Source organism: Mus pahari, chromosome 19, assembly GCF_900095145.1.
Source record: "Mus pahari chromosome 19, PAHARI_EIJ_v1.1, whole genome shotgun sequence".
In the NCBI taxonomy this organism is placed as follows: Eukaryota; Metazoa; Chordata; class Mammalia; order Rodentia; family Muridae; genus Mus; species Mus pahari.
Genome location: NC_034608.1, coordinates 63,985,487 through 64,012,294, shown reverse-complemented (window position 1 = coordinate 64,012,294; position 26,808 = coordinate 63,985,487). Strand labels below are relative to the sequence as shown.

Below are 26,808 nucleotides of genomic sequence, written 5' to 3'. Positions count from 1 at the left end.
CACACACACACACCACATACACATATTCTCTCTCTCTCTCTCTCTCTCTCTCTCTCTCTCTCTCTCTCTCTCACTCACTCACTCAGAGCAGCCTACAGGAGCTGGCACAGTAGCTGCTGAGCCTGAGTGTGATCATGGCCTGGAGACCAGGAGAAAATACCTGTGCATTAATAACTCTGATATGTAGTGTGTGTTGTGGCACTGTTTGGGGCCTCCTCCAGACCATCATGTCTTCTGACTCAGTTCTCCTTTGCATTAATTTTTCTTCCTGATTGAGTAGATTTGTTTAAGAGATTTCAAAAATTAGCTGTTCTTTAAAATGCAGTTGTAAAAGTTGTGAAAGAATTCATCACGGCAGTATTACAGAAAATGGCAAGAATTACTTTTTTTTTTTTAAAGATTTATTTATTATTATACATAAGTACACTGTAGCTGATTTCAGACACACCAGAAGAGGGCGTCAGATCTTATTACGGGTGGTTGTGAGCCACCATGTGGTTGCTGGGATTTGAACTCAGGACCTTCAGAAGAGCAGTCAATACTCTTACCCGCTGAGCCATCTCACCAGCCCTTGTTTTGTTTTTTTGAGACAGGGTTAAGAATTACTTTTTAATTGTAACATATAATAGAAGTTGTGTTGTAGACGATCAAAGGAATAGGTACCTATGAATAAAATGAAATTGGGTAGGTTTTATTTTTTTTTTCCAAACCAGTGTGGCTAATTGTGTATAGCACGACCTTGGAGGGCTGTGAGCTAGTGTGATTGTTCTGTGGCCTGTAGAGCACTGTCCCGTGCCTTAGTCCGTTTGATCCCTTTACCTTTTATCAGGTAGACGCAGCAGGATCGTATTCACCGTTCACAGGCAGGAAGGCGAGCCCCTCTAGCCAGTGGCTTGCCAGAGGGTCCTGGGCTCACGAGGTGGGCATCCCAGACCAAGACCAAGGCACTGCCTTCCTTGGATGAAGTCTCGAGCCCCCGGCTGATTCAGCTTGTGCATTTTCCTTGGATGCCTGACCTGTCTTGAAAGGAGTTTGTTTCAAGATAAAATGCTCTACCTGTACGATAACGCGCTCCAAGCGATAAGACAGGATTGGGCTAGGGAGGCAAATGGCTTGACCTTCTTGTTGCGACTGTACTGGCCAGCTCAGCCCAGAGCGAGCGGCACTGTGGAACGGCCTCTCTCAGCTACAAAAACTCCCAGGAACTGAGCACTGCCGGTTCATCCTTAGGCGCTGTTTTATAGCAGTACTCATTAAGTTCAGTACCTAAGTTGGCCTTTTGCATTTCCAAATTGCTACCCGATGGTTTCTAAACGAGAAGCCAGCCTGCAGTCCCATAAGACCCTGCGGTCTTTGCTCTTGCTGTGCTCGGTGTCACTGCTGTGACCCCTTTGCCATTTCTCCATGACTGAGTTTTCCGAGCTCTGGGACTGGACATAGCCCCACTTAGTTCACGTATCACGGCTGTAACGTTTAGTTCCTTCTCTCTTGGTTATTCTGTCTTCTATTTACCAAGGTCAAACAGACATCCCCTGTGTCGTAGTCAGGGCTTCTGTTCCTGCACAAACATCATGACCAAGAAGCAGGTGGGGAGGAAGGGGTTTATTCAGCTTACACTTCCATACTGCTGTTCATCACCAAAGGAAGTCAGGACTGGAACTCAAGCAGGTCAAGAAGCAGGAGCTGATGCAGAAGCCATGGAGGGATGTTCTTTACTGGCTTGCCTCCCCTGGCTTGCTCAGCCTGCTCTCTTATAAAACCAAGACTACCAGCCCAGAGATGGCACCACCAACAAAGGGCCTCCCCCCTTGATCACTAATTGAGAAAATGCCCCACAGCTGGATCTCATGGAGGCATTTCCCCAACCGAAGCTCCTTTCTCTGTAATAACTTCAGCCTGTGTCAAATTGACACACAAAACCAGACAGTACACCCTTCTTACACATGATTCTGCGATACTCAGGTTTTCCGTTTAGTTTGGGTTTCTACACTATCACTTGAAAATTAATTTCTTCGTTTTTTTTCCCCCCTAGGTTGAAATTGGAAGAGAAAAGAAAAGAGCTGCTACAGAAACTTGAGGAAACGACTAAGTTAACGACTTCCTTGTACTCCCAACTTAAAAGGTAAGCTTGCTACGTTCTTCAAGGGAAATGTTTCCCACAGTGTCCGGGCACTGCCTGGGTCCTTTTTAGTTGGTTTTTTAGCTGCTTAAAAGTGAATAAGTAAGTTACAGCCACTCAATTAATGTCTGAATTACCAAATGTAGAAACCCATTTTCCCCTCCAATCTCCTTGTTTATATTTAGAGTGCATTTTGAAATATCCCACAGAAAGAGGGTAGGCTTTATCTGTCACTGCAGACTTGAGAAAATATCTTACCACTGCCGTTATTCCACCTGTTACCGAGGGAGCTGGAAGGTCCCTGTGAAATCGCTGCTATGACTTTCTGGCACAGCTTAGCATGTCACCCTGGCACTCCTGGTGAGCTGGGGCTCGGTGGCCTTCATAGCCCTTTCTCTCTAGCCACAGACGCTGCGCTGGCGTAAAGTATGAAGTGGCTGTGGATGGCTTTGCAAGTTGGTTTACAAATAGGCATTCGATTTGGGTTTTTATTTAAATTTTGCAAAAGGTTCACCATTGGCAGTGGGAACGATAATCTTACTACGTAGCTCTGGTTCAGCCTGAATTGGATATGTGGACCAGGCTGAATTTGACCTCATAGAGGTCCACCTGCTTCTGCATCCTGCGTGTTGGGATTAAAGGTGTACACCACTTTACCCGCTTGGATCATTAGATTTTTTTAAATGGTTAATGTATGTATGTATTTGAGACGGAGACTCTGTGTGTAGCTATCCTGGAGCTGGCTATGTAGCCCAGGCTATCCCTGAACTCAGAGATCTTTCTGCCTCTGAAGTTCTAGGATTAAAGGCGTGTGCCCCCACTCCTGGCAGCCATGTGTCACGTATCATTTAGAAAGGCCAGCATTGCAGAGGTGTATGTGGAGAGCCACGCTGGTGACAGTAATGAGTGGGTAGGGAAGTCTGTGTTCCAACAGTTCGCCCCTCTGCCCGGGCTGTGGGAGCCAGCGGGGCCTGTGGTTGTGTTTGTAGAGTGCAGGGTTTACAATGTGCTGTTGTCCCGTTTCCAGCCTCTCCTCCAGCACACTGTCCATGTCATCTGGAAGCAGCCTGGGGTCCCTGGCCTCCAGTCGGGGCTCTCTGAACACCTCCAGCAGGGGGTCACTCAACTCCCTCAGTTCCAGTGAGCTCTATTACAGCAGCCAGGGCGACCAGATGGACACGGACTATCAGTATAAACTGGACTTCCTTCTTCAAGAGAAGGGTGGCTACATTCCTTCCGGACCCATCACCACCATCCATGAAAATGAGGTGGTCAAGTCCCCTGGCCAGCCCGACCAGAGTGGGCTCTGTGGGTTGGGAGTGACAGCCAGCAGCCACACGCCCCCACTGACGGAGGCCTCCAAGTCAGTGGCGTCCCTGTCCTCCAGGTCCTCTCTCTCCTCCTTGTCACCTCCTGGCTCTCCTCTCGTCCTGGACAGCTCATTTCCAGGGTCCTCCCACGACACCTCTCCACACCAGTTCCCCGCCGACTTTGAGGACTGCGAGCTGAGTCGCCGCTTTGCTGACGTTGGCCTTGGTGAAAACCAGGTCTTGCTGGATTCAGACTCGGGAGGAGCATCCCAGTCTCTCCTCGAGGATAAAGGCCTGGGTGAATGCCCTGGGGAGCTGTTGTGTGAGGGGGCAACAGGTAAGCGCAGACCCTCGCTTTGCCACCGCCCCCGGGCCATTTTAGGAAGGATTGTGCTGCTAGTCTGCATATAAAGAAAGTATACACTTCTCTTCTCCATGGTGTCCTTTAAGGAGTACTTATTCTATACTTGGACTTTTTTTCCTCTGTCAAATATAAATTGCTATTCCAGATAGGGGAGTATATTTAGTTCAGTGGTACTGGGGCATCGAACCCAGGGCCTTGCACAAGCTAAGCATCCTGTCTACTACGAGGAGGTGGTACAGTCTATGAAATATGAAGATCTCAGTTCAGACCCTCATCACCAACGGAAAAGCAACTGCAACAACTCACACCTGTCTTCCCAGGTCGGGAGGCAGGGGCGAGGGCATCCCAGGGCTCCCTGGCCAAGCCAGACAGATCTGCTGAGCTCCCGCACATCCAGTGAGACTCTTTCCCCCAAAGTAAGGTGGAGAGTTACCAAAAACACCTAGTGTCATCTGCCAACTGAGACATAGAAGCACACACGTTTACAGACTGTGCATACGGACACATCCATGTACACACTCAAAACATACTGCCTTCCTCTTTACTAGACTCCGCCGATGGCGCTGCTCCGTGGTCCAGGGCTGCTCTGTGGTCCAGGCTGCTCTGTGGGAGGGAGATGCCTACGATGGGCATCAGCAGGCCCCACTTCCACCTGGATCCTGGTTCAGAAATAGCAAAGAGACGAGGGCGTTCTCTTTCAAATTGACCCGAAACAGATGAAAACAAAGTCATTTAGCATATTTGCTAATTAACCAGAAGGTTCAGTGTGTAGCTTGCTCGGGGAATTCTGTATAAACACAGTGTTTGGTGTGTGCCAGCCTCCCCTTCTGCCCTAGTTCCTTAGCAGCTGCAGCTCAGTGTCCAGCGTTGCTCTGCCACCTGCTGGCGGCTCTCACCACTGCAGCTCTGGCATGGCGGGGGCCTTCCTCACTGTGTGCTGCATTCTGTCGATGGTCTGCTCTATTGGTCTTGAGGCAAGCGAACTCTGCTCCTTCAGGCAGTCCTGTTCAGTCAGTGTGCTTCAGCCTCTGTAGAACCCGGTCCTTGCTGGTTTAAGATTTTTTTTCCTTTGTATGTACAAATGTTGGAATCCTATATATTAATTGATTAGCCAGTTGTGATCTTTACAGCTTGGCGTAGGGCTTTCTGACCCTGACTGCTGGAGTTCTGTGTTCTCATTTGTGTCCTGGGGTGGAACTGGGGTAGAGGAAACCTTCATATTGTTTGCATGCCCTCTTTAAGAGAGGTGCCAACACTACAGTTTAAGTACCTGTGTAAAGTAAAAGACCACACACACACACACTTGCACATAAACACATGGGAGAGGTGTCCATAGTGGCTCTCATACCAGAGAGCCACTGTGGGACCTCCTGGGGGCCTGTGTAAGACGTGCAGTGGATGCCTCACTGCGCCTGCGCCTGTGCCTGCGCCTGTGTCGATGACTTTGCTGCTTGAGACAGTGCCTGGAGGAAATTCCCATGAGACATTAAAAAAAAAAAAACCAACCTTCTACGTGTTACACAGCATTGCTGTTTAAAAGGCTAGGCCTAGTGTTGAGTGGCAGAGAGCTTGCCTGCGATACCTGATGCCCCGGGTTCCATCCTGTACCCCAAGACTTGGAAGAAGTGCACATGAGGGCTTTGTTTGCGGTGAGCTTCCCATTTCCAGTCTGAAAACTGCAGAAGGCATGCCATCCGAGCATCCAGGCTAACTGTTCAGGGCGCCAGTGCTTGGCCTATTCCAGGAGTGGTGTCCCACCTCTTAAAGGGAGGGTGCACTTAGAAGGACACTTCATGGCCCTATGTCGTGAAGCTGAGTCCCTGTTTTAGTCAGTTTGCTCTTCTGCACCAATCCCTGCTGGATGACAGAAACCAAGGTGGAATAACTATGAAGTCTTCCCACAGTCGGTCTCCGTCATTGTCAAAGTCAGTTTTCAGTCTGCCGCCCTTATTCCTGGGGGTAATCAATAAATCATGTCGTCACCTCCAGCCCCTCACACAGTGGGGTGGCAAAGGAAAGGCACTTCATCATCAAGGAAAAAACTGCAGAAATAAAAGAGAGGATGCGGCAATCAATCCTGTAATCTGAAGCCTTAAAACTTAAACATCTTAACGGGATGTAAAGTCACGACTCAGAACCCCCACCCACCCATGCACGCCAGTGGCTCGGGCTCACTCACTGGAGGATGAAAGTCACTCCGCAGGCTTGCAGCTTATTACAGTACAGAGCAAGCTTTAAACGTGTGCTCCTTGCTCCCTGCAGGATGCCGGTGTATGAATATGAGTTAGAGATAAAAGCCCTAAGTGGTAGCTGCAGCTAAAGATTCAGTAGCACAAAAAAGTTGTTTTGTTTTTTAGTGATATTATTAGCTGGTGAGAATTCCTCTAAATCAAAGAAGTTTTCTCTTTCATTTCTGAGAGAAGAGTAACACGGACGGAGCAGTCTGTGTGGAGGGCAAACCCTTCAGTAGCTGGAGTAGTCCAAGTAGGAGTAGCAGCAGTGTTTGATGGGAGCCATGCTCACTTAGCCAGGGTTGTAGTGGCTCATGAGAGCCTGAAGCAGAGAGGGAACCTGGGATAATGGGGATTATATATCCCTTGCCTTAAAGTAATGTAGGGCAAGGACCTGTGAGATGGGTGTGAGTTTCATCCCCAGGGCCCACATGATGGCAGGAGAGAGATGCCCCTTCAAGTTGTCCTCTGACCTCCACGTGTGCATCATACACACGCGTGCGCACACTTGCTTACCTAGATAAGCGTGCCTTCTATTGGTATCTAATGGAGGAGGGCCTGGAGTGCTGCTGCCTCCGTGGTGAAGAGCAGCCGATGCTCTTGGCAAAGAACTGGGATTCAGTTCCCAGAATCCACATGGTGGCCACAGCCACCAGTAACTCCCGACCATACATCCACTGTCATCTTCTGGTCATCGTGGGTATTGCATGCACATGGTATATTTCTATAAATGCGGGCAAAACACTCAATACGCATAAATATTTTAAAAATAATTCTTTAGACAGAAGCAAAAACAGTTTTCCCCAAGTAACCAAATCCCAGGCCCTATGAATCGAAGCATATCTCTCCCCCCATCTGTGACTACGGGAAGTAATATTCTTGTCTTTAAGAAGCAAATTGTACTTTGCATGTGTGTCTATGATGTGTTTTACACTTTTCCTAACAAGAAACTAATGATGTGATCATTTTCTCCACCTTAGATGTGGAAAAGTCGTTACCCAAAAGAAGAGCACTCCATCTGCGAGGAGACAAGACCGCGCGGGTGTCTGCTGCCGCCTCCGATGAATCTGTGGCAGGAGACAGCGGGGTCTACGAAGCCTCCATGAAGCAGTAAGGAACCAGCGGGGGGGGGGGGGGGATTCAGTCCCTGGGTGCCTGTCAGCCAGGCTGGTGCATACTGGGAGGTGAAGTGGTCCCCTGCCAGAAACACCCCACCAGCCATGGGAGTGGCAAGCAGGTGTCCGGGTTGGCAGCTGACTTGGTGACTGGCCAATGCGTGTTGGCACATGAAGTACCTTATGTGCACATCTGAAAGACCCCAGGGTAATGGGATAGCCCCTCGCGCTTAGGAATTCCAGACACTTGAAGTTGGAGTCAGACCTGATTCTTGCCCAGATCAGTAACTCCATGGGAGTGGAAGGCAAAGAATAGCCGAGTGGCCATAATCGGGATCCCTGCTAACCGACTGTCCACCTGTTCCCGGTCCCTAGGCCTGGTGAAATCGAAGACGTTCCCTTCAGTGAAGAGGATGTCACCGTTGTGGAGACTGCCCAGGTGCAGATAGGACTCAGGTAACGCAGGAGGGAGAGGGGAGGAGGGTCCTGGCCATGGCTCCTCTGTGGTTCCCCTGTTTGATTCTTTGTCTCTTTCGGCAGATATGATACAAAGAGTTCAAGTTTCATGGTGATTATAGCACAACTCCGAAATCTTCATGCCTTCTTGATACCTCATTCTTCAAAAGTGTAAGTGAAGTCAGTACAGGGAACAAATTGAGGACTTAAAATTTTCTACAGTGGTCCTGCTGGTGATCACACAGCTTATCAAAATGAAGATACGGGGACGGGGGCGGGCAGCTGGGGAGACGGCGAGTGGGTAGGAGTTCCCGCTGCTCTTCCAGGGCTCAGTCCCACGTTTTCTTCCCTGGTACCTGGTAAACACCTGCAACTAAGGCTCCAGGCCTCTAACACCCGCCTCTGACTCTGCAGACAGCTGTACATGGATACGCAGATGCGCAGAAGTAAAAATGAAACAGATCTTTTTTAAAGAGTGAAGGTGTGAGGGGAAGCAGCTGGATGATTGGGCGTGACCCAACAGCAGCTAAGACGAAGCAGAGTATGCGTGTGCGGAGACCCAACAGGGCCAGGTCCCGCTCAGAGCACGGCTGCGTGGCCAGCAGTCAACAGGTCGCCGTCCCTTCTTCCACCACAGGACGTGTGGGGGCCTGATTGCTGGGAATCTGATTTTAACTTTTGTTACTGTGTAGCAGTTACTACTATTGGTTTAGAGACACTTTTTCTGATGTCATACATGACTAAGTAGTGGTTAAGTTAAGCATCGCCATGGAAACATTTTATGGTATATGAAAGCGTGTGCTTTTAGCACTGCATGCTTGCTTCCAGCGAGCAGGAGTATCTCAATGCAGTTGTACCCCAACAAAGCACTAATGGAGTTCTCCACTGACCCTTGGCGTGGGGCTCTTTCCTAGGACGGCTGATTTCTAGAGTTCTTAACCACCAGTTCCCCCTAGAGCCAGTGACTCTAAGAAGGGCAAGGGACTGTGCACGTCTGCTTGGCATTTGAACCTTCTCTCAGAACATGGCAGTACAGGGGTGGAGCCTAGCCAGGGGGCTGTTTTCTTAACGGCCATGTCTTCTCAGAAGCCAGGACTTTAACAATAAAGATTTATTCATTTATTATATGTAAGTACACTGTAGCTATCTTCAGACACTCCAGAAGAGGGTGTCAGATCTCATTATGGATGGTTGTGAGCCACCATGTGGTTGCTAGGATTTGAACTCAGGGCCTTCTTAACCACTGAGCCATCTCTCCAGCCCGAGTCCAGGACTTTAAACAGTGTGTGTAAGAGTCCTGGTTGTGCCGGGCGTGGTGGCTCACACCTTTAATCCCAGCACTTGGGAGGCAGAGGCAGGCGGATTTCTGAGTTCGAGGCCAGCCTGGTCTACAAAGTGAGTTCCAGGACAGCCAGAACTACACAGAGAAACCCTGTCTCAAAAAACCAAAAAAAAAAGAGTCCTGGTTGTTCTCCCAACATGGTTCATATTTCCATCATCCCGGGGAGAGGGGTGGGGTGTGCAGAGGCAGAGTTACAGAAAAATAGACCGAGTGGTTGAGCATCCAGTGACAGCCATCAAAACTGGCATTAGGATTCAGGAGGAGAGTGGGCCCAGGGGACCGCTTCATTAACAAGGTTAACAAGGTTAGCAAGCATCAACACAATGGACAGCACTTGGTGAAGACAGGCTTCATGCTATCCACCATTTGAGCCTTCTCATCCGCAGTCTGATACCAGAGTATGTTGTCAGTGGCTCCTTAGTGAATCAGGTCAGAGTAATAGGACTATGGGGACTGAGCACTGAGCATGTCACACCCATGGCCTTCCTCCCTCTCTCCCTCTCTCCCTCCCTCCCTGCTTTTTTTTTCCTTATTGATTGATTGATTGATTGATTTTATGTATACAAGTACGCCATTGCTCTCTTCAGACACACCAGAAGAGAGCGTCAGATCCTGTTACAGATGGTTGTGAGCCACCATGGTTGCTGGGAATTGAACTCAGGACCTCTGGAAGAGCAGTTGGTGCTCTTAACCACTGAGCCATCTCCAGCCCCCTTCCTTTCTTTTTAGTTATTTTATTTTATGTGTATAAGTGTTTCCCTGTATATATGTCTGTGCACCGTGTATGTTCCTGGTGTTCGAAAAGCCACCGTGTGAGTGCTGGAAAGCAAGCAAGGGTCCTCCCCAAGAGCAGTCAGTGCTCCCTTCTTACACACAAGTGTTCTTCCTCAGCTACACCCATGAGGGACAGTCACCCTCACCCTCTGAAGCCTAGAGGGTAACTCAGGGGCAGTGGTGGCTCTCAGCCAGCTGGTGTGTAGCATAGGCTTCTGATACAGCAGCAAGTGATCACAGATGCTTGTCTAATTGGTCTGGACTTTCCTGAGATGCAGTAACATTTTCTTAAATTCATGCCTAAGCCTGAATGTTGACACTGCCTGAAGTATCAACCGCACGCAGTACTCTGAGGCGACTTTGAGAGGTTTTTGTTTAACTTTATTTTCCTTCCTTCCTTCCTTCCTTCCTTCCTTCCTTCCTTCCTTCCTTCCTTCCTTCCTTCCTTTTTTTCTTTCTTCCTCTTTTCCTTCCTTTCTTTTTTCTAATTTAAACTTTATTATTTAAAAAGTTACAAAGAAAGAAATCATCAACCAAAATTCACCAGAGCCAGAGACTGTGTAACGCAGCGGTAGCTGGGCGGCTTCACCCTGGGTTTGGTATTTTCCGTATCAGATCTGGTTTTGTTCACTTAGCCATCACCAAAACTGAAAGCACCACAGCTGAGTCGGGACCTCTGTGTCCTCTTCCATGCGTCATTGTCCTCGGTCCTTCCTCTCCCGTTCATATCTAGCCGTTCTTGTTCACCTTTGTACCTACTAGACTGTACCCACATGTATATGTGTTTCACAGATACATATATTGTTCGGGAGATTCTGCATGTGACTGAAAACATGTTGTTTTTTTTCCCTGATAGTGTATGACTTAATACTATATATTGTAAGTCCATCCATCTTCCTGAAAATTTTGTGACTTTACTTTTCTAGAGCTGAATTTCATGAGCACATGGATGGATAATAAAAATTTGGCGCATATATATATATATATATATTCATCTCTCTAAAAAAAGATGGTTTTAGTTTTTGAAATAAGATCTCATGTGTTCTGAGCTAGCCTCAGATACCTGAGCCTCCTGTGACCTCCCAGGTGCTGGGATTGAGCCCATGGGCCACCACGCCTGGCTCGAGAACTTCATTTTAGTACTGACTATGACAAATGTCGGTGTTCAGCTGGTTGGTAACAGCCACGTTATTACAGGACTGGCTCTGGAGAGGTCTTATCTAGCAGGATGGACCACACAGTGCCCTTGCCTACAGTCCCCATGCCCTACTGTTTTGGGGAGGTACGAGGGGATGGTTTTTCGAGACAGGGTTTCTCTGTGCAGCCCTGGCTGTCCTGTAACTTATTCTGTAGATCAGGCTGGCCTCAAACTCACAGATCCACCTGCCTCTGCCTCCCAGGCACTGTGCTAGGATGAAAGGCGTGTGACACTGCAACCTGGTGAAGGATAATGATGAGGAAGAGGAAGATAAATACGTTTATTTTAATGTTCGGGTCCTTTCCTGCATGTATGTCAATGTACCACATGTGTGCCAAAAGAGGGCATTGGCTCTCCCAGAACTGGAGTGACGGCTGGTTGTGAGCTGCCATGAAGGTGCTAGGAACTGAAGCAGGGTCCTCTGGAAAAGCAGCCATTGCTCTAACCATTCAGCCATCTCTCCAGGCCTGCCTTCGCTTTCTGAAGGTCACTGATTCAGTCCTATCTTGTATGGAAACATTTGAGATGAGCCAGAGGGATCGGGTACAGAGCAGCTGGAACCTGCTGCAGGCTGAAGGGACAGACATCCTTTCCTTGTGTTTGTCTCTCTGACTGGTTGCTTTTCCATGAAGACCCCACCCCCCACCCCGCAGAGCTTGCAGCCCTCTGGGGGTGCTGAGCCTTTCCTTGGCTGCCAGAGGATGTCTAGTGCTCGGTCTTTGTAATTAATGTTGATACAGAATTAAAAATAACATGGAATTTTCAACTACGGGATCGAATTCACAGATTTTTTTTTTCCTAACTAGAAAGAAAAAACTGACATATTTTAGAATGTAAGTTAGACAAGAGTGTGAATTGAAAGGGGGAGATTTTGCGGGTTTCTCTTCCTGGAATTCGGAGGAGAATACCACAGGCTGCTTCCTGGAACTGTGAGTGTTCATGGGGTGTCGGATTCGCTCCCTGAGGAGCGCTGGAGTCACTGCTGTTGCACACTTTGTTCTGCATCTGCACAGCATGAGATCCTCTGAGAGTCTATCACATCTGCGCCTTCAGAGATGCTAGACAATGATATTTTTGAACCGCCACTTCATCTGTTTTCCGTCTTGTTAACAGTATGCTCTGTAGCCCTTCTTTCTCTCTGTGTGGTAATATATTCCATCCCTAGGGTTGCCCATCAACACTCTCAGTTTGGCGCTCAGAATGAGGGTTCTTGGAGAGAACATCACACGTATCTGCGCTAGTGTGTCCCCACCTTCTCCAGCTCGGAAGCAGCTTACTGTTGAGTTGATGGATGCAGGGAGGTCCGTTCTGTGGACTCTTTCTCCTTGCTTTCCCATAGTGCCTTTCCTGCAGTCTCATGGTGACTGCAGACTGGATGTTTTGTGTTCAGGGGCCCGGTGGGCTCAGGTGGGTTAAGAGCAGAGCGCATGAGGCTGAGCTGGGATTCATCGAGGCTCTTTCATCTGATGATGCTCTCTGTGCTTCCCATTTCTCTCCTTCGTAGCTAACGGCAAACGATAGCTGTGAGTCTACTGAAATTGATGTACCCATGAGATTCATTCCATGCTTATTCTTGGCAGGTATTTTAGGGTTGCTCTGCTTCCCTCCTCTGCGGATGTCAGCTGTCTGTTTCGAACAAAAGTCCATCCCCCCACCGAATCCGTGCTGTACAACGATGTGTTCAGGGTGGCCATTTCTCAGGTAGCCCTTCAACAGAAGACGCTGAGAGTCGATCTCTGCTCTGTCAGTAAACACCGCAGGGAAGAATGCCTGGTAGGCACCGTCGCCATAATCCTAGTCACTCTCGATCACACTGTGCCCCCCGTCCTGCAAAGCCATTCTCTGCTTACCACTTCCCCAACAACAGCTACAGCTCTGGGTTTTTGGTTTTTGGTTTTTTGTTTTTTTTTTTTTTAGTGTTTATTTCTTTATTTGGGAGCGGGCATTGGTGTGTGCATGTGCCAAGGCACGGATGCGCTGGTGAAAGAAATTCATTCTCTCCTCTCACCACATAGGTTCTGAGGATAAAGCACAAGTCTTCCGGCTTGGCGGCAAGCACCTTTGCCCATTGAGCCACTTCGCCAGTCCTGGTTTTCTTTTTTTTTTTCTAGAATGTTTTTCCTGTCATTCCAGATTTTTTAAGTTCTGCTTATAAGCTATAATGTTCTGTAGAGCTTGCCTTTTTGCTCTTGTTCTTTGAGTGTGGAAGAGCTCTGGCCTCTGCTGCGGCTGTCACTGTGGAGAACATGTGCAGTTTCCAATGCTGGGCTTGTGGGCAGTGTTCACTGTGTTAGGCTCCTTTAAGCCTGGAGCAATGACATGGAAGTTTGATGATGGAAAATTCAGTTACCTCCATTTTCCCATAATCAACGCCCTAAGTGGGTTATGCTCCTAGATGCTGGAGCTGGATATCAAAGCCGTCCCATCCATAATTCATTGATTCAAATTGAAATTAAGTGGCCAGGTGGTGGTGGTGGCGCACGCCTTTAATCCCAACACTCGAGAGGCAGAGGCAGGGGGATCTCTGAGTTTGAGGCCAGCCTGGTCTACAAAGTGAGTTCCAGGACAGCCAGTGCTACACAGAAAAACCCTCTGTCAAAAAAAACAAAAAAACTGAAAGCAAGCAAGACAACTAAGTGTGTGGTTCCTTTAGTCAGCCCGTGTGCCCTTCCGTTGTATTAGAGTATCTAGATAGAAGTATTACTGCTCTGCGATTCAATTCAGTAAGCCTGTATTTAGGACACTGCTGTGCACAGTTAGATCATCATCTCCCTCCATGTACCTGGTGCAAATGCAGGCAACCAGACAGCGCACACATGGTCAAAACAGCTGGGTCTGTGTGGGTCTGTGCAGGATGAGCACACTTAATGGTAGCCACAGGAAGAAGGACAATAGTTTTCCTGGGTGGGTTTTTTTTTTTTTAATACTATCTCATGATAAAATTAGAAAGAAACCAAGACGATTCTGTTTGGCATTAGACATTATCAGTACAGTAGATGTGTATGTATGTCTCAAAGGCTCCAGTAGAATTAATAAATGTGTTAGGCAGTAGCCTTGAAGAAGCAGTGCACTTAAGGTTAGACTCTGACTGAGTTGGTGGGATCGCAAGTCCATTTCCTTTTTTTTTTTTTTTTACACTCTGGTGACCCACAGATCCAAAGAAAACTTGCTAAATTCTCATTCAAGAGCAATGTCTTTAAGCTTCTTTATAATGGTATTTTATAATAATCAAGTCATTCTTCTGACATATTAAAAGGAGTACTGTGGTTTCAACTTAGTCATTTATCCTTTTTTTTTTCTTCTAAATTTAATTCCACGTTCAGAAAAATCTGTGTGCTTAGTCATTGGAGAAATTAGTTGGGATATTTAACATTACAAAATAGTCCCGGGATGGGCAGTTCAATTGGGCATTATTTCTTACTGAGCCACAGCTGAAGATATAAATCTGTCCAGGTTTTAAAACCACCAGCGTTGAGGAGGGGAGGTAGCCCCATAGGGTAGGCTCTCCTGCGCATGCGTGAGCACCCATGTGCCTTAACCCCAGTGCTGGGGGCCAGAGGTTCAGTGAGACCCTATCATTCCTAAATAAATAAACAGTGAAGAAGAAACTGAGGAAAACGTCTCACAGTCTGACCACTGCACATGCATACACATACGCCCACAGCCAGCCCCAGATGTCACTAAGAGTGTGTTGCTTCTGCTCACCCAGTCGTCTTTATCTTACCAGAGAGAAGAAATACTAATTTAAACTTCTCATTTCTCTCTCTTCCTTCCTTCCTTTCTTCACTTCCCATAGGCTGGGACACAGATCAGCCTGGCGGATTTACCATTTTCCAATGAGATCTTCATGCTGTGGTATAATTTGCTTCCTTCCAAGCAAATGCCTGGCAAGAATGAAGACAGAAACGAGGACCCTGGAGCTCGCTCTAAGCAGCCTACGCTTGACCCTATAGACTTGGTGAGTTGGAGCTGGGAATAGCAGTGGTGTGCGGTGGAGCACAGCCTGCAGAGGGCAGGCGTCTGCTGGCCCTCTGTTTGCTTGCCAGTCCTCAGCTCCTGTGCGTCTGTCTGTTCTGGGATCACACGGGTTTGACCGCCACTCCCAAACTCAGGTTCTGGTGCACCGCAGTCGCCTTGCCGACTGAGCCAGCTCCTCTGCTGTCACATGACGAGCGCCGAAGCACTCCCTCCTCATCTCCATCTAGGAGAAGTTTGAGAGAACATCAACAGTAATTTCTTAAAGTCTGGTGGGTCCACTCGGCACCTGGTCTTTGGTTGAAAATTCAATGTCTTTATTTGTTCTGACTCAGAATTTTGGTCTGGAGTTTGTTTTGGTACCTATGTCTTTTTAGGAACATGCTCATTGCAACGAGATCATCTTAATTTAGCTCATATTTAACTGTGTTAACTAGTGTTTTCTTATAATTGAGTTCATATCTGAAAGGTTATAGAGATGTTCAGCCGTTAAAAGCTACAACTCGCCAGGCGTGGTGGCGCACACCTTTAATCCCAGCACTTGGGAGGCAGAGGCGGATTTCTGAGTTCGAGGCCAGCCTGGTCTACAAGTGAGTTCCAGGACAGCCAGGGCTATACAGAAAAACGCTGTCTCGAAACCCCACCCCCCCAAAAAAGCTACAACTCTGGGCTCCTCCAGCACCGTGTGTGCCTGGATGCTGCCATGCTTCCTGCCATGGTGATAATGGGCTGTAATGTAATGTAAGCCAGGCCCCATTAAATGTTGTCCTTATAAGAGTTGCCTTGGTCATGGTGTCTATTCACAGTCTTTGTGGGTGTCACTAAGACACCCACAGACTGTGGTGTGACGCAGTCGCCTGATAGCTGACATTGGGTTCGTCTGGGTTACTTTCCAGACCCTGACTCTAAGTTGGGATATCTTTTCTACTTGTGTCAGGTTTCTGCAGACAACCACTGGGTCAGGCTCGGTTTTTAAAGGAGCAGCTAGCCGGCATTGATTGGTGAGCTAGGGTATTGAGGGGGTGCTGTTTCCTAAGGTCCCGTTGGCAGCCGGGGGCTGATTGGATTGTTTGTCCGAGTGTTAAGGGGTCACTGGTTTCTTTGCTCTGATTATGTGATTTATTCCTTCCCAGAGGAAGAAGACAGGAAAACTGGGAAGGAATTCTCAGAGTTCCCACGATGGTAGTGAGGTTGTCACGAGTGCATGCGTGCATGTGTTCCCACCAGTTTTGAGAGAAGACTGTGCAGTGTATAGCAGCCTCGATGGACAGTTCCTCCTTTCAGGGTTTACATCATTCTGGGTTTTCCTGGGGGTGAGTTGCTCACCAAAAGGCTGATGTCCCCGCCCTCGCATTCGTGTTGGCCTTTTCCCTAAGGCTTCTAGCGACCCTCCGCTTTGTTTCGTGGCTTTTCCCCTTTGTGTGCAGGTCTGTGGTGTATGCATGTGTTCATGCACTCACGAGAGCTTCCATGTGCAGGCCACGGGACAGCCAGCGCGGGCCTCCACTCCTCCAGTGCTTCTCACTTTGGTTTTTGAGACAGGACCTCACTGGCCTGGACTTTGCTGGGCTCTCCATATAGCCACGCCTCTCCATATAGCCACGCCTCTCCATATGGCCACGCCTCCCCAGCACCAGTATGGTGGCCCTGTGCTTGCAGACGCGTGCCGTACCCATGTCCTTTCACATGGGTTCAGAGAATCAAATCCAGGCCTCGTGCTAGCAAGGCAGCCACTGCACTGACTAAGCCATCGCCCCAGCCCCTTCCATGTATTGGTCCCTTGGCTTAAGAAGGTTCCTTCTCGCCAGGCGTGGTGGCGCACGCCTTTAATCCCAGCACTTGGGAGGCAAAGGCAGGCAGATTTCTGAGTTCGAGGCCAGCCTGGTCTGCAAAGTGAGTTCCAGGACAGCCAGGACTACGCAGAGAAACCCTGTCTCGAAAAACCAAAAAAAAAAAAAAAAAAAAAAAAAGTTCCTTCTCCAGCCATGTCTGTCTGCAGTTCTAAGCATTTCTATTCCTTGAACTCTAAAGGATTAATATTTAATAATATAAAAATAATCAATCCTAAACAATCCATAAGATGAACTAGAAAGTACTTTGTTCTTTGCCAGTGTGTGTCCTGGTTGGAGAGGTTGTGGTTTCTCCTACTCCTTGTATTGTGATTTTTTTTCCCCTGGTTTTTCTAGTCAGACTCCACAGGTTGTGGCAAGAAGGGCTGTTAGTCCAACTATCTCTGCCAAGTCCAGGCTCTGCGCCTCCAGGAAAGTCTTGTGGTCGGGCTGTTTTCTGCCAGGCTTCCCCAGGCTGACTTCCCTGGGCTGAGCTTACAGCCCTGCCTCTGTTGCTTTGGAGGCCAGTTGATGTGTAAGGCTCTGTGCCTCGGGCTCCAAGGGTGTGCAGAGCCCGGCCACCTGTGTTCTAGCTCCTCCATCAGGACTGCAGCAAGTTCTGCCACCAACTTCCTGTGTCCCTAGTCAGAGGGTCCCCAAATAGCTTGTCCTGGCAGTGGCCATGGTATCAGAGCGTGGGGGGTGTCGGGACTCTTCGGCTTCAGACTCCTTTACCAAACTGTCTCTCTACCTCAGACGCCAGTAAGGCACCGTGTTCCACTCTTGCTCACAGTGTGCTCAGCTCAGCCTGTGGCTTCAGTTTTCAGCGGTATAATCCTGTCCCCTGGTTTTCTCTTCTCCCCAGTTGTTAGGAACATCACTGGCCAGAGTCCTTGAACACACCTCCCTTGCCATGACTGGGGCACCAACTAAACCTGTCTTAGCTGTTTGTCTTCTCTGTTGGTGGCTGTTTGTCCTGACTTCTCTCCCATCCATCCCCATGGACATGGCCTTGGGATCTGTCATCTTGCCTCCGACCCAACCTAAACTGTTAGAGTGGACCCCGTCCTGTCTCCTCCCACTGCTGACCAGGTTCTCTCCTCTGACTTACAGCAACTGTTTCCCTGTGCATTGATGTGGTTTTCTTTGTCTTCACGCTAGTAGAAGAATCTGTAATTCCATCCATTTTTCTTTAATATGCGAGTTGTCAAAGTTTAATTGCTGTCTCTGATGAACTGCAGTGTGTGAATCATGTGTGGGTCTGCCTCTGTTGTCTGTTGGTTTGGGGGGGGGGGTTGGCTGTTGGTGGAATGGTGGCCGTATTGAATGAGGGGCTGTAAAAGTGTCAGCTGAAATACTGCAGAGTGGAGCCGACGCTCTTCTGGAAGGCAGATGACACCATGGGAAAGTTGCCTGCGTCACCTGGGGGGTTCAAATTCCAAGTTTTCTCTCTCCAGAGGCATGAGCTATCTGCTGGCTGTTTAGGTTGCTAGCGGCTGGTTTTGACTTTCGCTGTGTCTGGCTTCGTACAGATGTAGCTTTGGAAGGCCAAAACCTGAACAGAAACGTCCAGGGTAACGGAATGTGGGGCCCACTCACCATTCATTTCCTCAGCCCCTTTTCTGTGGACTGCCTTGGTAGCTCTGCACTCCATGCATGTGTTTGCACGCTGTGGGCTGCAGGGCCGCCATTCCAGGTGCCCATCTGTTGAGCCTGCAGGCCTCATGGCTAGGTTGACAAATGCCATTAGAGGAAGCACTGGCAGTGGTGGTCACCTCTCTTCTGTCTTCGCTCTCTCTGGGACCTCAGCCCGACAGCCTGACAGCCCCTGACAGCCCCTGACTGCCCCTGACTGCCCCTGACAGCTCCTCACTGACAGCCCCTGACTGCCCCTGACTGCCCCTGACAGCTCCTGACTGACAGCCCCTGACTGCCCCTGACTGCCCCTGACTGCCCCTGACAGCTCCTGACTGACAGCTCCTGACTGCCCCTGACAGCCCCTGACAGCTCCTGACTGACAGCTCCTGACTGACAGCCCCTGACTGACAGCCCCTGACTGACAGCCCCTGACAGACAGTCCTCTTGCCTTGCAGCATCTGGGAGTTTGTGTTTGTTTTGGGTTTCATTTTGCTCAGCTTTCATATCTGTTCTCAGCAGGAGAACTGGGTCTACTACAAGCTGTTTCTTCACAGCTGGAAATGTAAGTCTGCATCCAAGGAGTTTCTGCATCCAAGGAGTTTCTGCATCCGAGGAGTTTCTGCATCTGATTTGGAGTATCTGGTGTTAAGTGCCATATGGTTTCCGTTCTGCAGGACGCTGTGTCAGCCTTACTTGCAAGAACTTCAGCGGAGCTCTTGGCTGTGGAACAAGAACTGGCCCAAGAGGAGGATGAAGAGGAGGAAGAGGAGCTGAGGCCAGAGCAGCGAGGTCCGGGGAGAGACTGGTAAGCGGCCGCTGCCTTTCTCTGGGGAACTTGGGCCATTCTTAGTTTCCGTGGCAAACAGTGCGACATCATCGTGTGCTGGCTGGAGCTTCTCCCTGTCATTGGAGAGTTAGAGGACGGAGTGGAGAAACTGGCAGGGTCAGCCCATTGGCTGGGCTCTTTCGCTGTTGCCGGCAACAGTGCCTACCGTGTGCTGTGCATTTGATTTTTGTCTATGTTTTCATTTAGAAAGCTATGAAACCTTTTTTTACAGAGCGGTGGTTCTCAGCTTGTAGGTAGGGACCCCTGCGGTCTGAACGGCCCTTCCACAGGGGTCGCCTAAGACCATCAGAAAGCACAGATATTTATGTTATGATTCATAACAGTATCAAAATTACAATTATGAGGTAACAGCAAAATAATTTTATGATTAGGGATTACCACAACATGATGTATTAAAGGGTCACAACTTTCCTGCCCCTCCCTCTCCCTCTCCCTCTCCCTCTCTCTCTCTCTCTCTCTCTCTCTCTCTCTCTCTCTCTCTCTCTCTCTCTCTCCTAGAGGATGTTCTTAGGCAAAGTCACTATTACCATTGCAATATTGGTCTTGGGTTTCCTCTTCTGTGTCAGCAACCCATCCTTCAAGGATACCAGGTCATGTGTCTGTGTGTCTGTCTGCTCCCAGGTGTCTGCTATAGTCTCTAAAAAGACATTTTAGCCAATGCCTCCATTTTGAGTAGTTTCCATGTATAAAGGAATTCAGATTAATTTTTATGAATAGTCATTATACTGTCATGTGTGATTGGACTACTGTTAGCATGTAAGGTCTGCACTCGTGTGTATGTATGTACACATGCAAAGATAAAACCTGTTAGCAATTCAGAGTGATAAGGAATGTCACAAATGTTACACATGGCCATTTGTAAGGAAGGGCTGCAGTGTGATGTACAAAGGCACAGGGACGCAGTGGATAAGGCCAGCGTAGGAGAGACGTTTGTAAGGTCCTAGCGTCCCTAAGCATCAAGCTTTTCTACCAATTCAAGGAATGTACTTCGTGGGTTTAAAAGGTGGAACTTTCAGTTCTCTGTGGTCATTATTGGTTCTCCCTGTGTTCCTTTCATGACCAGACACTTAATAACCAGTTTGTGTCAGTCTGCCAAAATGTCACTCGTGGTTAAGGCTTGACACTTAAGTCAGTGAAAAGGATTCTTTCTAGTCTTAGGACAGGGAACTCAGCAAAGCATGCCATGCTCCAACCTTCACAGTGCTCCTGCGGTGTCACTCTGTATAACCTGATCACACACTCGAAAAATAGTTTTTGATATTTTTATTTAATTTTATTTTATGTGTGTGGGTGTTTTATCTACATGTGCACCACGTGCATGCAGTTCCCTAAGAGGCCAGAAGAGGGCGTCTGCGAACTGCCCGGGAGCTGGGAGCTAAACCTGGGTCCTCTGGAAGAGCAGCCAGTGCTCTTAACTACCAAGTGTGTGTCTCTCTGGCCATGTGGTCATGTCACCGTCACCTCTCACGTTCAAGCCATGATTTTTGTTACAGACAAGCATGTGAGGCCTGAGTCACCTGATAGCTCAGTAACAAACGGTTCACATGGGTCTGTGCCTGCCTGACAGTGAACAGTTAGTAATAGGGCATCCTCAGGTCTTAGCTAAGAATAGTCAACTGTTTTATGACTAATTCTACAGTGAATTGAACAGTTAGTAGTAGGTCATAATTGAATAATATCAACTTATTTTATAGTGACTGTCATTTTCACATGCTGAAGTTAAAATTTGTCTGTGGACCTTGGATATTTCTGTTGAATATCGGAAGACTTGGCCAAGTTTCATAAACTTAATATTTTTGCAGTGGTGATTTGGCTCTGGATTCCTGAAACAATCTTTTTTCTTGATCTACTTAGTTAAAGAGCTTCCCACTGTCACAGCGTGTCTTCAGTCACCTGTGTGACTCAGTTTCCCCTCAGGTAAATGGGTCACCAGCCTCCTCACACAGCACGGAGCAGGCCTGCCACACTAACAGTAACTGTTTTCTTCTGTTTCACCGTAGCCTAACGATGCTAAGAGAGGCCTCTGATGAAGCCGCGGCTGCGAGAGAGTCTGGGGCTCCCTTGGCAGAAGGCAGCCACTGTACAGAGGACCCGAGGCCATGCCNTAGGGGGCCTGAGACAAGCCAGTATAGGAAGGAGCTTACTGAAGACCCTGGTCAGCCGCCACCTGGACTTCCCACCCTGGTAAATGTTCGCTTCAGCCTGCTAAAACGAAGCCCCTGTAGACGCCACCCAAGGGCTCTTGTTTTCTCTCCTAAATCAGGGTTGGGGCCCCAAAGCTGACTGAAAGGCTTTCATGGAAATATCACTACTCAGCATCGAAAGCGCTTTACAGTTTCACATGGCCCAGGAGATTAATCTTTCCTTTATACTTGGCAGAAACAATACTCGTTCCTTGATATCTGTAAATGTGCTGTGAATGCTTGTTAAAAGTACTGTCTGGGGCTGGAGATGTAGCTGAGTTGGTATAATTCTTACAGCCCTGGGTTCGGTCCCCAGCAGCACACAAATAGTGAGCATGTCGCCATATTTCTGGCACTCAGAAGATACAGGGAGAGGACCATCAGCTGTGTAGTGAGTTTATTGCTGGCTGACGTACAAGGCCCTGTCTCCAAAACAACCAACCAACCAATAACCAAAAAAAAAATTTTATTTATTTATTTATTTATTTATTTATTTATTTATTTATTTATTTTTTTGGTTTTTCGAGACAGGGTTTCTCTGTGTAGCCCTGGCTAGCCTGGAACTCATTTTGTAGACCAGGCTGACCTCAAACTCAGAAATCCACCTGCCTCTGCCTCCCAAGTGCTGGGATTAAAGGCATGCGCCACCACACCCGGCTAAAAAATTTTTTTTCATTAAACCAAATATTTTCTGACCCAGGTGTGGTGATTCCTGTAATCCCAACCCTCAAGAGGCTGATGCAGGAGGAGGATGAGTGTCAGGCTAGCCTGGGCTCCATGGCAAGACTATCTCAACTAAATCTTGTTCCTATTATAGAGAAATCAGGGGCCGGCAGCGGCTACTTAATGGTACCAAGTTGCAAAGTCCGTTTCAGTATTAAACATGAAGTAAGAATTCAGAGTTCACCTTGGCTGGCTGAGGTCCTAGCAGAAACCTGTCCTGAAAGATGACATTGATTTGGTTAGGCCCAGTATCTTATTTGGGGTTCCTGTTGCTGTGAACAGACACCATGACCAAGGCAACTCTTATAAAGGACAACATTTAATTGGGGCTGGCTTACAGGTTCAGAGGTTCAGCCCAGTACTGTGCAGGCAGGCAGAGGGAACTGGAGGGTCTACAGCTTGAGCCACAGGTAGCCAGAAGGAGACTGCCTACGCAGGAGGAACTTGAACATAGGCCCTCAGAGCCCACCCCCACAGTGATGCACTTCCTGTAATAAGGCCACACCTACTCCAACCAGGCCACACCTCCTGATAGTAGCACTTCCCATGGACAGGCATATCCAGACCACCACACCTAGGGCCCGTGAGTGTGAAACAGGCAACTTTACCCCTGGGGTGAGAAATAAATCAAGTGCCATCATTACCAGGGCGTTTTCCCTGACAAGACTGCAGTGCTCCTGGATCCATACAGGGCATGGAGATAAACCACTCTGGAGAGACGGTCTTAGGGAACAGCATCTGGCTTATTGCATGTGAACAACCACTTGTATAATGGAAGCCTATTGACCGTGACGGGTTAGCACATTACCTCATTGGATACTGCATGCTTGCTCCCAGGGCTGTGCACCCTGTACATGCAGTGCCCACAGTGGCCAGAAGAGGGAGTCAGATCCCTGAAACTAGAGTTGCAGGCAGAGGTGAGCGGCCATGTGGGTACTGGAAATTGAACCTGGGGCCCTACAAGAGCAGCCAGTGCTCTTAACTACTGAACCATCTCTCCAGAAGGTATATTGAATTTTTAATCATTTTTTAAAATTATTTTACCTCGTTCTGACAAAGATCAGTTTAACGATAATACATGGTCCTCTGGAGGACAAGCCTTGCTCACAGCACTAAAGGAACCTCTGCTTAACTTTAGATATGTGCTCACTCCCTAGAAGAACGGCACAGGTACGAACATGCCCCTGCCTCCTTCCCATGAACCGCTACTTTCATTGCAGGTCGATAAGGAGACGAATACGGATGAAGCGGTTGACAGCAATATGGCAGTTCGCCCTAAAGACCGTAGCNGCCTCAGCTCTCGACAGCATCCATTCGTGAGAAACAGCGTGATAGTGCGCTCACAGACCTTCTCCCCAGGCGAGCGCAGTCAGTACATCTGCAGGGTAAGGGGCAGCACTGATGTTGCAGCACCAGCAATGGTGGCCTAGCCAGTGAGTGGTCCGCTGAGAGCCAGAGACTGTGCACGGAGCTGCAGATCAGGCACGATGTCCAGAAACCCCGCAGAGCAGGAGTAGAGTTCATACCCTGGGGGTTCCTAAAGTTGGTTTGTTTCCCCAGACACTCAGTGTCTTGCTGGTGTTAATGGAATTTACTTGGCAAAGAAGTTGTTTAAGGATTTCGATGCTAAGAATTGTTGAACTCCTTTGTTTAGAAACATAAAGTATCTTAAGAAATATATTTTGCATATTTCGTATGCATTTCTAACCATGTTGCCCTTGCTGAAGAGAAAATATGAATTGGATTTTACAACAAAAATCATGTTCTAAGACCTCCGGTCCCCAAATCAGACTTAGTCCCATGAAGAAAATTACAAGATTTCCGTCAGTTTCCTAAGTTCTATTTCATGAATTATTTATGAATCACAGTAAATGGATGTAATATTACATACAATAAGAGAGAGAGAAACTTTTACATTTCTGAACTTATTCAGGCAATAAAATACTTTTATTGAACACTTTCCTAGAAACAAAGACTCCACCCCCTTCCATTTTGCAGAACTTTTGTTCTTGTGAATGTGCCAGACCACAGCGCTGAAGAAGCCATGTGGTGCTGTGGGTGGCGGTGCCCGTGCTGTTTCCTGTGCACCATGGGAAACAGAAGCGCAGACTAAGGGGGTTGGAGTGGGCAGGAGGGCTCTGGGCGGCCTTGTGGGCAGGAGTGGGCATGCGCACCTGGGCATCACAAGCTTAGCGCTGTCCTAGAGAAACCAACCACGTGTGAGCTACAAGGACAGAGCTCATTCCATCATTAAGGCAAAACAATAACAACAACAACAACAATAACAACAACAAAACAGTTACCTTCACATAGCAGTCCAAAGGCAGCTCTTCAAATTATTTAGGAAAATTAAGTTCAGAAAACCAAAGAGTAGCGAAGAAATAATTTATGAAAGAGTTTCTTTAAAAGACAGCTCATGGGTTGGAGATGTAGCTCAGTGGTTGATCAGTTCCCTGACCTGTGAGAGGCCCAGGTTTAACCAGCTCGAGAGGGAAGGCTCACATGGTGCCTCACTCTCTGCCTTATCCCATGAACACCTCTGCTGTGACTGCCACCAGCTTTGTTGGTTATTTGGTAATTATTGTTTTTCCCTTTTGTCTTTGGTCACCAGTTAAATCGCAGTGACAGTGACAGCTCAACGTTGGCCAAAAAATCCTTGTTTGTGCGGAATGCCACTGAGCGGCGCAGTTTGCGGGTCAAAAGGGTAAGTGTTCCCCGAGCCAACCTTGAAGACCATGAATTCCGGAATGGTTGGATGTTGGCATTACCAGCTCTCGGGTGGTCAGAAGCCCCCGCAGCTGCAGCTCTGAGTCACTTACCGAGCCAGGGGCATGTGTTTGGCCCTGGTTTAGAATCTGTGGTAACTAAGGATGGAAGCAGGTTTGTCCCCAGCGTCAGTGAGCTTAATTCACATTCTAGTGGGGCCTTCCACGTCTCCACCATGGCCAGCTCTTGAGTGATTGTGGGAGAATTTAAAGCTGGCACCTCCCTGAGGGAGCAGATACTCTACAGAGGAGTAGCCCGGGGTGCTTTGTAGGGTTTCTGGGGGAGAAGGCAAATTTTATAACTTGGATAAACAATTGTTTTTAGGATTAAAAGTTAATGTGGATAAGACAGTTTTTTCTTCTTTCCATGTCCCCTGTCTTCAGAAGCAGATCTCACTTTTAGGGGATGGCAGCTTTGTGCCATTTTAAACAGAAGTGTGGAGGGGCTGAGTGGGGAACTCCTTTAGCTAGATAGACAAAGGTGAATTCTGACGTGTTACTTAAGTTAGGGGTTTTAGCTGGTTTTAGGGAAGGCAGATACAGTTCCAGTAAACTGAGAGGGTGGCATTTTGATTTAGGAATCCTGTCCTGAAAGCTCTATAGACGTCTCAGTGCAAGGCACAGCAAAGGTTTACCTGCACGGCGTCACAGTGAGTCACGGGGTCAGAGAGGACCACTGGACAGTGCTGTGCCGAGCCCCTCCTCGCTCTGGCTCTCCAGCCAGCCATGCCCAGCTTGTCCCAACTTAGTGACAATGCAGCTACATTGAAATGATGCAGATATAAAGCAGTCATGCGGTATAAAGCAAGGAGGCCTATAGTCAGTGCTGTCCTTTCCACTGAGAGAGCTCGTTGTTGAGCACTGACTGCTGACACAGCCCTGCACACAGGTCCTTAAGAGGCTCCGTGCACCTTTGCTGAAGTGTGCTTGTGTTTGTGTGTCTAATGCGCATGTGCACACCACAGCGTGTATGAGTCAGAGGACAACTCTTGGGAGTTGGTTTCCCCTCTTCCGCCTTGCTGAAGACGGGCTCTTGTTTCTGCGGCTGCACTGCTTAGCCTAGCCTAGGTTGCCCGTAAGCTTCTAACCAGTTCTCCTGCCTGTGTCTCCCAGCTTATGGTAGGAATGAGACCCATGCTACTACATGCATACTTGGTTCATCTGTCATGTGTGCTTAGCATGTTTACTCGGGAGCCATTGCCCCAGCCTGGATTTCTGACCCTGAAAGGGAGTCGTGTATGCAAAGCATTTGCGTGCCTGGATACTTCTTGCCATGCTGTGGGATCTTGCCCGGGGTGGAATCAGGGAACCCGAATAACAATGTTACAGAAGCTAAACAGATAGTGATGAGATGTATGTTGGACAAAGAGAAGAGGGCACAGAGGACAAGGCTATTCCAGGCTGGGCCTGTTGTACCCGCCTGTGATGTGGCATTCTTCCTGGGAAGGCGTGAGGACATGTCTACTCATCCCTGTCAGGGAACCGACAGACCAAGTGTGAACATCTGCACAGTCCAACTCTTTAATCTTGGAGAGATCTGCTTCAAAACAGGGCCCATAAAGATTCTCAGGTACACGGCAAGCTGACGAGGGAGACCAGAAGTTCAAAGACAGGATACATAGTGAGTCTGAGGCCAGCCCGGGAACTTGGTAAATCTGCCTAGAAATAAAAAGAAGGCTGGGGGTAGCTTCTGATGGGGTGCCCAGACTTAACAAGGTCCCAAGTTTGATTCCCAGGACCACTAAAGGGAAAATAAGTATTTCCATTTGGGCGAGGTCTCAGTATAACTGAGTCAGAGAAAGGTGCCCTCATTTGCATTTGTTACAACCACCATGGTTCCTCAGATCGCCAAGCTTGAGGACCTGTATCCACTCTTAGGCATCCCATAGCTTCCATCCCCCTGTTGTGAAGCCAGGCTAGAAACACTCTCCTCCCAGTC

The 26,808-nt window shown here is 48.3% G+C and overlaps 1 protein-coding gene across 1 annotated transcript in view; it reads left to right on the top strand.

Moving 5' to 3' along the window:
• The window catches only part of Wwc2 (WW and C2 domain containing 2), a 160,048-nt gene that overhangs the window by 118,158 nt on the left and 15,082 nt on the right, over positions 1-26,808 (top strand). Inside the window, exons 10-20 of the mRNA XM_021218885.1 lie at positions 2,033-2,122; positions 3,147-3,766; positions 7,005-7,134; positions 7,515-7,595; positions 7,680-7,766; positions 12,490-12,682; positions 14,706-14,867; positions 19,026-19,156; positions 21,199-21,382; positions 23,325-23,489; positions 24,716-24,808. Coding sequence (XP_021074544.1) covers positions 2,033-2,122; positions 3,147-3,766; positions 7,005-7,134; positions 7,515-7,595; positions 7,680-7,766; positions 12,490-12,682; positions 14,706-14,867; positions 19,026-19,156; positions 21,199-21,382; positions 23,325-23,489; positions 24,716-24,808 — 1,936 coding nt within the window. The remainder of the gene's footprint in view (positions 1-2,032; positions 2,123-3,146; positions 3,767-7,004; positions 7,135-7,514; positions 7,596-7,679; positions 7,767-12,489; positions 12,683-14,705; positions 14,868-19,025; positions 19,157-21,198; positions 21,383-23,324; positions 23,490-24,715; positions 24,809-26,808) is intronic.